The following is a 16,729-nucleotide window of genomic DNA, read 5'->3' as shown; positions in this document are numbered from 1 at the left end:
TATGTGTGGGGCCCACTTCTTGTCCTGATCTCCAATTTTGCAGTCAAAAGAAAGGTGATAGGCTTTCTTAACCATAGTGGTTATACTGCGCTTTTGTGATGCAAAAAAGTCACTTCACCACAAACATAGCAGAAGTTATCTGCACTGTTCACACAAGTACGAGGCATCTCTGCTCACTTTGGCTAAACAGAAATGTGTCCCTTTGCAAAATCAAACACTGACAAATAAGAGAGCATGACACTGTATGATTTCTAGAGCTGATATAGGGCAATATGTTCAGCAGAGTGATGTAAGCTTCGTTATGATTGCATCATCCATGACTTCTAGGAATAACACGATGCAATTCATATCATGTATGACGCAATACCAGCTTCAGATTGCATCATTCATTGTTTTGCCTAAAAAGCAACTACTGTCCAAACCCAGTCATAGATTTATTCATAGATCCAGTCAAAGATGTATTTTAGTCATTTCTGGTTTAAATTGAGATCCCTTCCATTTATAACTCACTTATCCTCCGCCATTCCCAAGTCAAGGGTCGTATATACTGAAGCAATAGCATATCTTGAAAACTAGAGCCAATCAACAATTTTAAGCATCATTTTCGTTCTCAGTGACCCAGAATTAGTAAAGTTGGACTACATTTATTTCAGAAGCATTTTGGCTGTAGAGCATTGTTATTTGCTCCATTATATTTCCAGGTACTGAAGTTAAGAAAAATCAAGACCAATCAGTTTTTCGTTTTTTTATAGATTGGCACTATATTCACTCTTCTTCAGTCCTCTGGAATCTCTCACATCTTCCCATGACTTTTTGAAGATGGCACAGATATCGCCTCAGTCAGCTCCTTGAGTATTCTAAGATGCATTTCATCAGGCCCTGGTGACTAGAAGAAATCTAACTTGTCTAAGTAATTTTTAACTTGTTCTTTCCCTATTTTAGCCTTTGATTCTGCCTCATTTTCACTGGCATTCATTATGCTAGACATCCAATCGCTACTAACCTTTTGGTGAAAACTGAAACAAAAAAAATGGTTACCCACCTTTTAGTAACTGTTGCTCTTCGAGATGTGTTGTTCATGTCCATTCAAAGTAGGTGACTCACAAGCCTAACCTTAGGTGGTGGGGTCGGAGATCACTGTGACTAGAGTACTGCACGACTGAAAGCTGCATCATCCCTAGCTTGGTGCGTGATGGTGTAGTGTGACGAGAACGTGTGGCTGGAGGACCACGTGGCCGCTCTACAAATCTCCTGAGTCGGGATCTGAGCCAGGAACGCCGCAGAGGAGGCCTGCGCCCTAGTGGAGTGGGCCGTGACCGGAGGGACAGGGGTCTTAGCTATGCAGTAGCATTTCCAGATGCAGGTCGCGATCCACGAAGAGATTCGCTGAGAGGAGACTGGGATTCTCTTCATCCTATCCGCCACTGCAATGAAGAGCTGAGTTGAGCATATGAACGGCTTGGTACGCTTGATGTAAAAAGCCAAGGCCCTGCGGACATCCAGGGAATGTAATCTCCACTCCTCATTGGAAGAGTGTGGTTTCGGATAAAACACTGGGAGAAAAATATCTTGACCCATATGGAACTGTGAGACGACCTTGGGTTGGAAAGCCAGGTGAGGTCTAAGTTGGACCTTGTCCTTACAGAAGACAGCGTACTGGGGCTCGGATGTTAACGCCCTGAGCTCTGACACCCTCCTGGCTGAAGTGATCGCCACCAGGAAGCCGGTCTTATGCAAGAAGTACAACAGGGAGCACGAAGCCAGAGGCTCAAAAGGAGGTCCCGAGCGGGCGGAGAGGACCAGATTCAGGTCCCAAGCAGAGACCAGCTGACGAACATGCGGAAATAGCCTGTCCATACCTTTGAGGAAACGCCCGACGAGTGGGTTCGCAAACATCAAGGTACCCGCCCCCCTCTCCAGGATGGAAAGCCAAGATGACAGCCAAGTGAACACGAATCGAGGAGAAGGAGAGGCCCAGTTGTCTGAGGTGGAGCAAATAGTCTAGGACAATGGGATTGGGACCTCCAGCAGATTGTAACCTTGCTGACCCGACCATATGCAGAAGTGCTTCCATTTGGCCAGGTAGGTGGCCCTAGTTGATGTTTCCTACTACCGAGCAGCATTTGTCTGACCTGCTGGGAGCACTGCATCTCCACTGGGTTCAGCCATGGAGCATCCATGCTGTGAGGTGAAGGGACTCCAGGTTTGGGTGGCGGAGGGAGCCCCGGTCCTGTGTGATCAGGTCCGGGAGGAGGGGCAGCGTCAGGGGCGCCTGAACGGACATGTGCAGGAGTGACGAGTACCAATGTTGGCGCGGCCACGCCAGAGCTATCAGGATTACCCGTGCGTGGTCCCTGCGAATCTTCAAAATCACCCTGTGTATCGGGGGATCAGAGGAAAGGCATAGAGCAGACCAAACCCCCAAGACTGTAGGAAGGTGTCCGACAGAGACCCGACTGCGGCCCAGGAGGGAGCAGAACCGTCGACACTTTCTGTTTTCCCATGAGGCGAACAGGTCTAACTGGGAAAAGCCCCAGAGCTGGAAAATTGAGCGTACCACGTCCCATCGGAGGGACCACTCGTGACCCTGTAATGAGTGGCTAAGGGTGTCCGCCAAACTGTTCTGCTCCCCCGGAAGGTAGAATGCTGTCAGGTGGGTAGCATTGTGGACGCAGAAATCCCACAGCGCGAGGGCTTCCCTGCACAGGGGAGAGGAGCATGCATCCCCCGTTTGTTGATATAAAAGACTGTCGATGTGTTGTCCGAGAGGACTGAAACACATCTGCCAGCCAGGTGGGACCAGAAGGTCAAATAAGCCAGGCGAACCACTCTCAGCTCTCTGACACTGATATGCAACTTGAGGTCCTCCAGCGACCACAAGCCCTGCGTTCTGAGGTGTCCCAGGTGCGCTTCCCAACCCTGATCTGAGGCATCCGTTACCAGGGAGAGGGAGGGTTATTGGGCAGCGAAGGGGACACCCATGCACACTTTCTGCGGGTCGAGCCACCACCACAGCGAGCTTAGCACCAAGTGGGGAATGGACACTACTGAGTCCAAGGGGTCCCTGGCCGGGCGATATACTGTCTCTAACCAGGACTGTAGCGAGCGAAGCCAGAGTCTGGCATGGTTTACCACATAGGTGCACACCGCCACGTGACCCAACAGCCAGAGGCAGACTCGCACCGTGGTAATCGGGGAGTGGTGCAGTCCGAGCATGAGCTCGGAAATCGCATGGAACCTGGATTCTGGCAGGTACACTCAGGGCCGGCTCTAGCCATTTCGCTGCCCCAAGCACGGCGGCATGCTGCGGGGGGCACTCTGCCGCTCGCCAGTCCCGTGGCTCCGGTGGACCTCCCGCAGGCATGCCTGCGGATGCTCCACCAGAGCCGCGGGAGCAGCGTCCGGACCCTCTGCAGGCACGTCTGCGGGAGGTCCACCAGAGCCGCCTGCCACCCTCTCGGCGACCGAAAGAGCGCCCCCCGCGGCATGCAGCCCCAAGCACACACTTGGTGCGCTAGTGCCTGGAGCTGGCCCTGGGTACACTCTGGCGTGGGTGGAGTCCAGAACTGCTCCTACGAACTCTATTCGTTGCATTGGACACAGGGTGGAGTTGGCTTAGTTTAAGAGGAGGCCGAGATTGAGAAAGGTCCGCCTGATGAACGACACCTGGGTCTCCACTTGCTCCTTGGAGCTGCCCTTTCTGAGCCAGTCATCCAGGTAGGGGAATACTTGGATGCCGTGCCTGCGCAGGAAGGCCGCCACGACTGCCATGCACTTCGTGAAGACCCTGGGAGCAGCTGACAGGCCGAATGGGAGCACCGTGAATGGCAGATGGGCATTGGCCACGACAAACTTGAGGTACCAATGGTGTTGGGGAATTATGGCAATGTGGAAATAAGCATCCTTTTAAGATGAGGGCAACATACCAATCTCCTGGATCCAGGGAGGGAATAATCGAGGACAGGGAGACCATGCAGAACTTGAGCTTTTGTACAAACTTGTTTTGCCGCCGCAAGTCTAGGGTGGGTCTCAGGCCACCCTTTGCCTTCGGTATTAGGAAATTCCGGGAGTAGAAGCCTTTGCCCCCGAGCTCCCAAGGGACTTCCTCCACCGCCCCTGCCTCCATGAGGGAATTCACTTCTTGACTTAGAAGTTGCTCATGAGATGGGTCCCTGAAGAGGGACGGGGAGGGGGGCTAATGGGGTGGGAGGGAGGAGAACTGGATAGAACAGCCCCTCTCTACCGTGCGGAGCACCCAGCTGTGTGACGTGATTCAGGACCAGGCACAGTAGAAGGGGGGTCAGAAGTGACCCAAAAGGTAGGGATAGAAGGATCCAGAGTCTCGATAGGTAGGTCGCCCTCGACTGCACCATCAAATAGGGGGGTCCAGACCCCGATGGTGGTCTCGATTGACCAGACGCCTGGCCGGAGGGGTGGCGTTGGTGACGCCTCCTGCCATTTCTTCCCCGCCCGCGCCCCTCCTCCTGGCGAGTCTGAGGCTGGTAGGTGTGTGGGGCTGTCTGCAGCCTAAACTGCCTACGCTGGGTCGCAGGGATATGCAAGCCCAGTGAGCGAAATGTGGCTCGCGAGTCCTTTAGGCTATGCGGGCGCTTGTCCGTCTTTTCTGACAACAACATCTGCCCCTCGAAGGGGAGGTCTTGAATGGTCTGCTGGACCTCACAGGGCAAGCCCAAGACCTGGAACCAGGCTCCCCGCCGCATGACCAGGCCCGTGGCCAGGGTGCGTGAGGCTGAGTCCGCCGCATCTAGGGCAGCCTGGAGAGAGGCTCGGGAGATCAGCTTCCCCTCCTCCACCGGGGCCAAAAACTCCGACCTCGAGTCCTGGGGAAGGAGTTTACTCCCCAGTAAACTTTGACATGGCCGAACACGTGTTATGACCATATCGGTTTACAATTGCCTGCTGGTTGGCAATGCGGAGCTGTAGGCCTGCCGTGGAGCACACTTTTCTGCCAAAGAGGTCAAGTCTTTTAGCATCCCTGCTCTTTGGTATTGACCCCTGAAACTCTTGACACTCCCGTTGGTTGGCCGCATCCACCACCAGGAAGTCCGGGGGGGGATGGGTGTACAAGTGTTCATGCTCTTTATAGGGGACAAAATAGCGCCGCTCCATTCTCTTGGCAGCAGGGGCCAGTGAGGCTGGCGTTTGCCATAAGGTGCAGGACATATCCGCTATGGTCTTTATCAGCAGGACAGCCACCCTCGATGTCCCTAAGGGAGCCAGGATGTCTACTACAGTGTCCGCGCCCACTTCTATTTCCTCAGCGTGGATTGCGAGGCTCCAAGCTGCTCACTGGAGCAGTTGTTGGAGGATTCGAGTGTCCTCCAGGGCCAGTGTCGCAGCCGTGCCCGAGACTGCTTCGTCCAGGGAGGAAGACGAGGAAATTACATGGATCGGCCCTTCCTCTAGTGCATGCAGTCCTTCAGGATTCTGCGGCACACGGTACTGTGGCTGCGGGTCTGGTTCCGATTCTAAATGTGGCATCGTGACTGGTACCGGGGTCACCAATGAGTGGCTTGGCGTATCGGGCGGTGGCTGCTGAGCCCGAACTGTAGCCGCTGCTGGTGCCGCTGCCCGGCTAGGGGGTGCTGAACTTGGATATGGCACATCCCTGCCCGGCGCCGGCGGAGGAGGCAGCTGTGCCAGGGCCACCAAAGCCGAGGAGATCGAGGCCAACCTTGATTGAGGACCAAACGCCTGGTCTACCAACCGGTGGTAGGCCCAGGGGGTCCAAAACGGCCACTGCAAGGGCGGATGCCATTGCTGCTGCCACTGTGGGTAACGCTGGTGCCTTGCCCCTGAAACCGATCTGCTCCATGACCAGCTGAAGCAGTAGGAGTCTGCCTCTGACTCTGAAGTCTCTGAGTACAAGGACCTGGGGGGGAGCAGCACCCGGTACCATTGGAGAGCGGTGCTGAGGCGACGGAGAGCCTCTTATATGGTCCAGTGCCGCCTTAGCGGGGCAGGGAGGGAGGTGACAGCATGGCCGGCTTTCCCCTCAATTGTACTGGGGGACGGGCCACGGTAGGGAACTCCCTACGGTGTGGGGAGGCCGGCACCAGGAGTCCCATCAGGTCTGAGGCCGACTTGAACACCTCCGGTGTCGAAGGGAGGCGCAAATCTCCGCTGAGGTCTGGGGATCTAGGCTGGTCTGGACTCGACTGCCCTCTCTGTGGTGCAGGAGTCGACGGAGCAGCCAAGGGCTGAAGCCCAGCCTGTCCGCTTGCACCCGCGGATGGCATCGGCCTCGGGTCCTGGTGGGGTGACCGTTCCCCCAGCGGCTTTCTCTTCTTAGCAGGCACTGGCGACAGTGAACGGTGCCGCACTGAGGCCGACTTCCTATGACCTGACTCCGTCCGGTGCCTGGTTTTAGACGGCTTGGGCTGGGCCCTAAGTCCTGATGCTGGTGCCAGGGCACTCTGCACCGAGGAAGATGTGCTGGGCACTGCCTCGGCCGGTTCCGGGTCCGAGGGTGGCAGCAGGGCAGCCTCCCGTCAGGAGGACTCTAAGTCTTTGAGAGTTCTCGGGCGGAAACCTTGCAAATAGAGCACCGCTCCTTTTGGTGGCTCTCTCCGAGGCACCTCAAACAAGCGAAGTGCGGGTCACTCTTGGGCATGAATTTCCCACAGTCCTTGCAGAGTTTAAACCTGGGGGACCCAGGCATGCTCCAGTGGGTGATGAAAACTTGGGGGGGACCCCCCCAACTACCAAGAACTATATACAATGATCTAAGTAAACTAACTATAACGTAACTATATACACGGACTATACACAAGCATAGGACACTGCTAACTTGCTATGCACAAGAGAAGTTCCAGCTAGCCGTCACCGGCGGTAGGAAGGAACTGAGGGGGTGGAGGGTCAGCGGGCCCCTTTATAGGGCGCCGTAGTGGCGCCAATCTAGGGGGTGCCAGTGCCGACTCTATGGATGCTGCTAGGGGAAAATCTTCCGGCTGGCGTGCATGCAGCTCGCGCACACCTATTTTGAATGGACATGAAAAACCACTTGAAGAAGTAGTAGTCATTTAGCACTTCTGCCATTTCCACATTTTCTGTTATCATTCCCCCATCCCTCATTGAGTAACAGTATCCAGTCCTTTATCTTCCTCTTGCTTCTAATGTATTTGTAGAACGTTTTCTTGTTACCCTTTATGTCTCTTGCTAGTTTAATTTAGTTTTGTGCCCTGGCCTTTCTAAGTATGTCCCTCATACCTGAGTTATTTGTTTATATTCATCCTTTGTAATTTGACCTAGTTTTCACTTTTTGTAGGATTCTTTTTTGAGTTTCAGATCACTGAAGATCTCCTGGTTAAGCCAGGGTGATCTCTTGCCATATTTCCAATCTTTCTTACGCAGAAGTGTGTGTATAGACAAGCTCTCCAAGAGCTGCACTTGAGAGTGATATTGTAATTATGCATGAGACAGGAAATGTGATGGACCATCAACAGAACTGACTATACACACATGTAAAAAACAAACAACAACAACAACCACCACCACCACCAAAGTAATCTTAGATATTTTGCTAAATAAACAGGAAATTGTTCTTCTCCCATAGGGACAATTGAGGGATATGTTTCCAAACAGTATCAATTCATCAATATTAATGCCAGATTCCATTACGTAAATGTTGTCACTGACTGACAGGTACAGAAAAGATATACAAACATAGAATACCAGGCTTATATATAAACTATGAACTCTAATACGGATGCTAAGGCCAGATTCTGACATTTTTACTTAGTACTATTCACGGAGTAAAGTACTATCAATGTGAGTAAGAGTGGTGAAATCTGGCCATGACTTATTAATTTTCAAAAACAATATTTGAATAAATTTTACTCTGTACAAGTAACACCTCATTAAATCAGTACTTTTGATTTCTCTTGATTTGACATTAGCTAACATGACAAGGACTGAAGAAGACATATATGCTTAAAGTTTAGAAGGCACAAGAGAAAATAGATCACATTAGCAGGTGTTTTTTTGGAGAAGAAAACATTGTTAAAAAAGATACAAAATGCAACATATTTAACATTTAAGGGCATTATGTATTTGTGGCTACGATGTCATAGTAGCCACTTTCCATTCATGTTTCCAGTTTCTAAAAACCACCCATTAACCAACATACCAAAATCTGTTGGATGCACAATATTTATTAAACGTTCCCTTTACAGAGGGAGCTGCAGGTGCTCAGCAACTCTAAAAAAAAAGTCAACTTATTTTTGCCTAGTTCCACATAAGTGGATTTAGGTCCTGAGTTATAGGCACCATCATTTGACAGTGATTGGCTGTAGTGGTTTTAAGATCTTTTACACTTGAGATTTTCTAAAGGAAATCATTGAGCAGTTTTAAATTCAGTGGGCCATAGCAATTTGTCCACTTAATAAATGTGGAAAGAAAGATTATCAGGGTACTGTAAATTAAGCTCTTTCAACCTTTTCATGTGCATTGAAACCATTTCCTAAGATGACTAAAGGCTTGATAAGTACACAGGATTTGGCTGAATATAGTAGATTTACTGGGCTGGAAAGCTACATTAACTGCTAAGGTCATCTATCTGATGTTATTTCACTGTGGGAAATAATCTTAAATCACGGAAAGGTCACTGGAAATTGCCATTATAGCAAATATGTCTAAATAAATGTGAATTTCTTACAATATTATTTCCTATCATCAATGAACATTTCTTAATAACCTAGAAGAAATTATATTGGGCTCACACATGTCTTTGAATTCTTCTTGACCTTTATTATTCAATTTCCATCCCTGGCCTTTCCACTTTGGATGCAACTTTTGCATAAACTTGATTTACAATGAGGAAATCTAGTCCTGTTAATGCACTGAGCACTAGAACACAGTCACCTTCTTCAAAACACACAGACAGGTTTAAAAAAGGACCTAGAAGGGTATGTCTACGCTACAGCTGAGAGTGAGTCTACCAACTCAGGTAGACAAACTCATACTAGCTTGGCTAAAAATAGCAACGGGACCATTGTGACGTGGGCAGCAGCTCAATCTCAAGCCCACCTGATCCTGGGATTTGAGCTCTAGTGGCTAGCTTAAATCTTTGCTGAAGCTGCAACATTCACATTATTTTTAGCATGCTAGCTTGAGCTGAGCTAGCATGAGTCTGTCTACCCAGGCTGGTAGGCTCGCTCCCAGCTGCAGGATAGACATAACTGAAGGGTACAGACTCTTCTGAAATATGAATTTGTGAGTCTTGAGGTAGTGACTACAGAATCTAAAACCATGTTTTTCTAACTGTGAAGTTGGTGTTTTGGAGAGATTCTCGCTTCTTCTTGAACAGCTGCAACAAAACGCAGATAAAATTTGACAGCCCATAACTATCATAAGGAATTTACTGCCACAGGTTACCACTGGGCTTAGTAAATATCAAAAATAGACTTAAATGCTTGTGACAAAGTTACAGGAATGGTAACTACCATTACACTAGCTTGGATACAGATGACCCCTGCTTATGTCGGGAAGAAGTTTCCTTTGAATTATATAGTACTGCACAATTAGGCACCGTATTAGTACTTTTCACCACCACTTAGAACATATAGCCTTCTTCTACAGCAACTCGTATATTCCTAACAAGGCTGGGGGATGGAAATGTGCAGCATGAAGTAGGCTGAATCATAAGAAGAAATTTATAATCAACAAAGAAAATTAAAGAATTGCTCTTATCAGATGTTGAAAGTTATCTTCCCAATTGGTACTATTTTTCTCTCTTCAAACAACAGGAGTAAGACTTTATCTTTAAAATTTTCAGTATATATCTATATCTACATCTACATCTTATCTTAGGGGAGACATTTTACAGCAAATGTGAGAAATTTCGATCTGAAAGAAAAGCGAAAACTATAGGCAGCTAGTCTGCCTGACAGCTCCCTTAACCATGTGGAGTAACATTTCACATGTTTAAAAAGGTCAGTGTGACCCAGCGACCTTTGGTGCCAATTGGCAGAGGGCATGGGGTGCATAAGGGGATTGGTGTCTACGAGTCTGGTATTTACATACTAGTTAACTGAAAAGTGTCATGTAAGATCTCTAATGAAAGCTTGTGTCACACTGATCATCATAATCATTATGAAATGTATATACTGATAATACATAAGGAGTTATGTATATACACTGAAAATCATGTTCTTAAGGTCTGAGTTAAGGCAGGTCACCAGAAGATGATCCACCTACTCCTGTCAGGCAGGAGGAAAGAGATGCCTATTCCTCTTTGTCTGGTCATGTGTGTACTGTCTGTTTCGCAATGGAAGCCTGTCTAGAGTCTGAGCTGAATGTTAATCAAGAGATTGTGAAAAACAAGAAAGAAGCACACAGGAAAAATCAACTAGCGGAAAGAGTTGTCATCCTGTTTATATGTCATGAGAATGGATTTTTGGATTATAACTGTAGAGACAGAGACAAACTCTGAATCTTTCGCCTAGGAAGTAAGCTGACAGCGGGGTTGCTTTATGAATGGAAGATCACAGCCAAACCTGGTTGTAATATGCTGGAAGGATTTTAGGTGAGCTTTTACTCTTGTAGCATAATGTCCTATTAGTTAAGTTTCGGCTCTAGTATGCACATTATGGTTTCATTTTATGTGTAACCCTTTGTTTCCAATAGCTCTGCTTGCTATCATTTGGATCTCTGTTCTTTGTTAAATAAACTTATATTTGCTTTCTCTATAAAGAAATTTAAGTGCTGTGGGCTAAGGTGTAACCAGTAAACTTCCTTTGGGAACAGCCAATCTGGTAATTCTGTGAGTATTCAGTAGAGCACGGGCAGGACACTGCAGGGGAAGCTCAGAGGACTTGAGGGTTAGAATACCTGTGAAGAGACAATAAGGCCTGAGTAGGCCTGGAGGGGAGTGGTTTTATTGCCAGTAGCTAGTGGAGTCACAGAGCTGACCCTGACAGGCACAGACAAAGTTTCTTCATGCGAAGGGCAGGAGATGGCGAGGTGCCTCCCAACCCTGGGTATCCCCAGGAACCATCACAGGTCACATGGGAGTTATTATTATTCCTTTTGTATTGCAGTAGTGCCAACGAGTCCAAGTCATGGACTAAGACCCTGTTCTGTTAAGCACTAATCAAACATAGAACAAAAGCCCCCAAAAGACCCAGCTCCATCTCCATTTTGGCTGATCCTCTCTAAAAGCAAGACATCTGTATGAATGTAGTAGTTGTGGGTAGTGTCAGAATTTACAGACATGAAGACTGCAGCATCAGTTAACCACGGAACCAGAACAGCAAGGGCAGCAGCAATTCATCCTTTCTGATACTGGAATTTAGTTTCCATGGTGCAGTCCATCTTTCACCTCTTTGCTAAAAGTGCCACAAAGGATCCTGGCTGTAGCTTTCAGACATGGACTGAAGCTACCAATTCATTGCATAAAGGTTCCCAAACAGCTGTGAGACAGGAATTATGTTTGAGAAAGGGTTTTCAAAGGAACCTATGGGAATTGAGTGCCAAACTCCTACTGAGCTTCTTCAGAAAGCCCAAGCTTGGACACTGCTAACCCTGGGGTGAAGTGGAACTGGTCAGCCAGGATATGGAACCTTTCATTTTGTTTAACAAACATCTGAACAAGGAAGTCCCACCCACCTCCTAGTAAAATTTTAATGAAATGCACCATTCACACTTTCACTTTCTCTTTCTGCCAAATTTTGTCACTCTGATATATTCCTATTCTAAGCTGTAATGCCACCGGAGCACAACATGAGAGTTCCACAAAAAGGGAGTTGTCAGAATCGAAGCCCAGTGGTCATGGCATTGGTGACACGACAGAAGACAAAGACCCAAATACCATGGATTACCCAGGGGCTTGAAGTACAGGGTCTTGGAAGTTTCAACAGGACAATCTCAAAAGCATTTCTTTAGACTAGTGGTCTCCAAACCTTTTTGATCGCGCACCCCTATCAGTAACAATTTTTTGAGCACGCACCCCCTGCTGCACACCTCCAAGGATCCTCTCGTGCACCCCCCTGGGGTGCGCGCATTCCACTTTGGAGACCACTGCTTTAGACTATTTTCTCTGGAAAAATGTTTCCAAGAATGCTCCATGCCATAAGGTCTGATGCTGAGAACAAATATATAGTTAGCAAAGCACCTGCTCTGACAGAAGATGTGGTATTTTTTTGGCCCATTACACATTGTGGAAAGGGAAATGGAGACAGAACCCCTAACAAGGCCCCCTTCTCTTCATAAGGAGAGATAAAAAGATTCCACTGGCTGCCTCAAACAGGCTAGGAGTGGAAAAAAGACAGCCTACTGCTCTCTCCCAGCTCCCCCACTTGCGTGGGGACAGGAAAGAAGAACTCTCCAAAAAGGGAATAGGATGATTAGAGCTGGGCAAACAGTGAAAATATTTTTCTTCAAATATTCACTCTGATTATCAAATGAGCTGGCTTTGGCTGCATTTGTACCCTTCTGCATCGACCTTCCAGGAATAGTTGCACACTTAAGTTTCACTGGCATGAACATTTCAAAGCTATATGCATAGAAATAAAAATTTAAATTCAAAACCATGGAAAGGTACACCAGAAGTGCTGGTGCAATCATTCAGCCAGGGAAGAAAAATAATATCCTGTAGTGTATCTGACCAACCACAATTAACTAACACTCATACATGAATTTCTCATAGAGAACTGTTCACAATCAAATTGACCGAGTGTTAAAAGTTTGCAAAATATTTGAAAAAAAAAATCACAATTGCTTATAGATACAGAACAGAAAAAGATTCAAGATTCATTGACTAAACTATTTGCTCAGCTCCGAAGTTGACCAAACAGCAAAGAATTTAATCCTAAACCAGAATTATCACAACTATGTCAGATTCCCAGTATAAAGTCTTAAGTTTAGGAACCACATATGTTTCAGATCAACTCTGAACTATCATTTCAGCACAGTGGATGGCGAGATCTTTTAATGACCAACATTCAAACCTACCTTAAAACTTCTCTAATGAAAAAGTCAACATTATTTCCAGAAACTGTAGAGCAATTCAGAATGGCAAACAAAGAACTGAAAATAAAACAAAGCCCATGCAACAATACAGGCCCCACTCCCAAGCACATACTATTATGATTAGAAGAACAGTGCAGATAGCAAGCAAGCACACAACATCCATGATTCCAATTGTTCATCTAGCCAGTAGAGAATCATTAATTAAGAAAATAACCCTACCTGTAGAAGTATGAACACCCCCTAACTGTGTTGTGAGTAAAATGTTCCTGAGTCTTCTCATTTCCAAAGTCCTCTAGAGGATCTGACCACAGGATATCACACATAGGTCCATATGCAGGTGGTTCCTTGAATCGATCTAACTAAGAAAAATAAGACAGAAAAACTAACTTTTTACATTTTATTATTTAGGAAGTTAGAAATATATATAGATTGAATACTAACTTGTTAATATTAGGCATCCAGAAAACATCCATAAAAAACACATTAGCGATAAGACTGTATTTCAGGGACTGCCAAACTGAGGCCCAGAGCATACTACAATTTGAGTCCCAGCTGCTCTCATCTTTAATATGGTGGATACTTGGATAACAATGGAGCTGGCACCAACAGCGTAAGTGAGTCATATCTCTGCATTTAAAAGAGGAGGACGACAGATGCATTTTGTTCCATTCTGTGCAACTGAAGTGTGACTCTTTAGTTCCTGCCCTGCCGTGGGCAAATATTGGGTGACCTGCTGTATTTTAGGACTAGTCATCCATCATGAAACTTGACTAAAGGAGCTAGGGACTTTTTAAAGGAAAATGACAACAGTCATACCAGAACAAATTTCTTTCAATTAAGATATATCGAATATAAAATTTTGAAGTACTGAGGCAATGTCTCTGCACTGTAGCAACTTGCTGCGATTCTCTCATAGCTTTCATTAACTTCTACTTTAACCTTATTTAGTTGCAGCAAAGAATCTCTCTTTCAGAATCTCTTAAAAATTAGCAAATTATACAGTCATACTGCAAACAAGACAAAGCATAAAAACTAGGAGAAACATTAAAAATTGATATTTTTCAGCACAAAAGCTATATATAAGCACCCTGTAAAAGATATGTTTATAAATCAGTCTGACAAGGCTATCAAATTCTCCACTCTGTCTAGGAAGCGAAAGGCAATATAAGTGATTTGTCATTTTTTCCACACTCAATTAAGAAGTTTTTATTGAGACAGCCTCTGCATTTCTACCTTCACATGCTCATCATGAAATATTCATCACAAACCCACACTTCTAAGTTGTTTCAGATCTCTAAATAATTCATATCTTTGTAACTGTAATACATCAAAATAAAACAACACACATTCATAATTATGAAAAAACCTGCTGATTGGCAAGGATGAATAGACTTGTTAATGAAAAAAATTCTGAAAATGTTAATCACTCTAACCTGGAATTTAAGCATTAAATAATTTTAACCTACCATTTTGCTATGCTGTGAAAACAACAAATGTTTAGGAAGAGAGTATTTCTGTTTAATCAAAATTTTAGCTGGCAAATACAGCTTTACATTCATTAATTAAAATGCAGATAATGTTTTAATCAAATTGGTGTAAATGAAAAAGCTACTACTAATGTATATATTTCTCACCATGATACAAAGTATTCCTGGCTACTATAACGATTTATTTAGTAGTTTCAAAGAATGGAAAAAATTGCGTATTTTTATTTGCCAATCTCCTTCAACAAGTGTTACAAATGTAAAAATCCCTAAGTTTTAAAAGTAAAATGAAAAATATTAACTTTGAATTGTTTCAATTTACACATTTGTAATATAAAATACTATGCAAGATTTCTTTCAGTGCTGCATCATCGGGGAAAAAATCTCCCTAGAATAAAGAATACGTAACAACAGAATTATGGAATTTAAACAGCTTAATGCCTGTCGTCATAAACCTTTATGAGATTTAAAAATAAAATCTAACAAGACACTTAAATACAGTTTAATATAGATATCAATGTAACATACCTCCCCTGAGATGTTAAAAATATTGGAGATGTTTTCATTTTGGAAGTCTATTCATCTCTGTGTAAGCTAACCATGTTTTATACCTCTAATACACCACTGTGGTAGTGATTGGTTGTTGCATTAATACCTCCCGTGCTGGACTGATGCAGCACCATTAAAGGGACAGTCATATTTAGAGAGATCTGATCTTCTGTCTTGTTTTATTGAACCTGTCCGTCTGCAGGCTAAGCTTCCATAGGTTGAAATATCTATGTATTTTTCTCGTCTGACAATCAGGGTCCAGACATGCCAGAGGGAAGAACAAGTGGTCTGAACCATAAAGAATAAGCAATTGAATCAACTGATTCAACATTATATTATTGTACTATATAAAATAATATTGAGTAAGGTCTTTTATGAAAGCCAGGGACCACGGATGATTGATGATATTCTGAAATGTATGCATTAACATTATATAAGGAATTATGAATACTTACTGATATTATTCTTTGAAGTCTGATCAAACAACGAGAGAAAGAGGAAAGAAGGTTTTGATCTCCCAGACCGTAAAGGAGGATCAGTAATAGGCCTAAGGTTCAGCCAGTGGCTAACCCTCCTGCAGCATTATAAGCAGGGAAATGTGACTCTGGGAGTCCCTGAATGTCAACTGGCAGAGGGATCCCCATATTGTAACTTATATCAAACCTGAAACACTCATTGCTCCATAGTATGCATCTCAAAGGTGTAGTGTAAACTGGTAATACACTGATCCTGAAAGTCATTATATGATGTATGTATGGACTGTATACAAAAAGTTACAGATGTGTGCTGGAAATATGTTCTTAATCGGTGTTTGGGAGGCAGAGCATGAATTCAGCCTGTCCTAGATAAAGGAATGTTATTTCACAGCCTTGACTGTGCCTCCAATGTAAATTAAGCGAGGTGTGACCTAAGACAATGAAAAGCACATTTACCTGCAAGGTAAAACAAAGCCACCAGATAAGGAACCTGATCATTTAATCTAAACGGGATGGAGCCTGCACCCACAGAAAGCCTTCCTGCCTTCTGAAACAGGGTAAATATGCTTTGGTAAAATATAAACTGAGACAAAAAGCCAATTTGTCACTTTTCACCCGAGAAGACAAAGAAACCAAGCACTTTGGGCTCTATATTGGATCCTGGCTAAGGACTGGCCAACCATGCTGCAAGTGTGACCATTGTGAGAAAACTTCTTTGGACAAAAGACTAGTTTGTCAAGTTGGATTTTAGTCTTAGAAATGTATTTTTACTTTGTAACCATTTCTATTTCAATTCTTTCTACTTGGTATCATTTAAATACCTGTTCTTTGTTAATAAACATAATCTTGTTTTATTACACAACCATTCAGTGCACTGTTTCAAACTGAAGAGTAAAGTCCTCGGTCAAACTAATAGGCTGGTGCTGTGTACTGTCTCTTTAAAGGAGTAGCAAACTTGATAAGCTTTGTGACTGCTACAATGAGAGGAGCTGAGCACTGCAGGGGAGATGGTTTTGGGGAGACTTACAACTGGAAGGACTCTTGAGATCACCCTGCAGGAAGGGGTAACCAGGCTGGTGGAGGCCAGGGCGAAGTCATTGTGCTGCAAACAGGCTGCTGGTGTCACGGTTCTGAGCCAAAGCTGTGCAGCACAGAAGTACCCAGGGTTACAGGGCACATGGTGACACAGCCCCTTAACCGGCAAGGCCGACTTTAGGAAATGCGGGGCCC

At 45.3% G+C, this 16,729-nt stretch overlaps 1 protein-coding gene across 2 annotated transcripts in view; it reads right to left on the bottom strand.

The window, feature by feature from the left end:
- Positions 1 to 16,729, bottom strand: part of PPP3CA (protein phosphatase 3 catalytic subunit alpha) — a 332,320-nt gene that overhangs the window by 69,894 nt on the left and 245,697 nt on the right. For both annotated transcript variants that reach the window (XM_050944451.1, XM_050944452.1), the window contains exon 6: positions 13,210 to 13,349. In XM_050944451.1, coding sequence (XP_050800408.1) covers positions 13,210 to 13,349 — 140 coding nt within the window. The remainder of the gene's footprint in view (positions 1 to 13,209; positions 13,350 to 16,729) is intronic.

Source organism: Gopherus flavomarginatus, chromosome 3, assembly GCF_025201925.1.
Source record: "Gopherus flavomarginatus isolate rGopFla2 chromosome 3, rGopFla2.mat.asm, whole genome shotgun sequence".
NCBI lineage: Eukaryota > Metazoa > Chordata > Testudines > Testudinidae > Gopherus > Gopherus flavomarginatus.
Note: the sequence above shows the minus strand (reverse complement) of the source record. Positions and strands in the feature narration are given on the sequence as shown.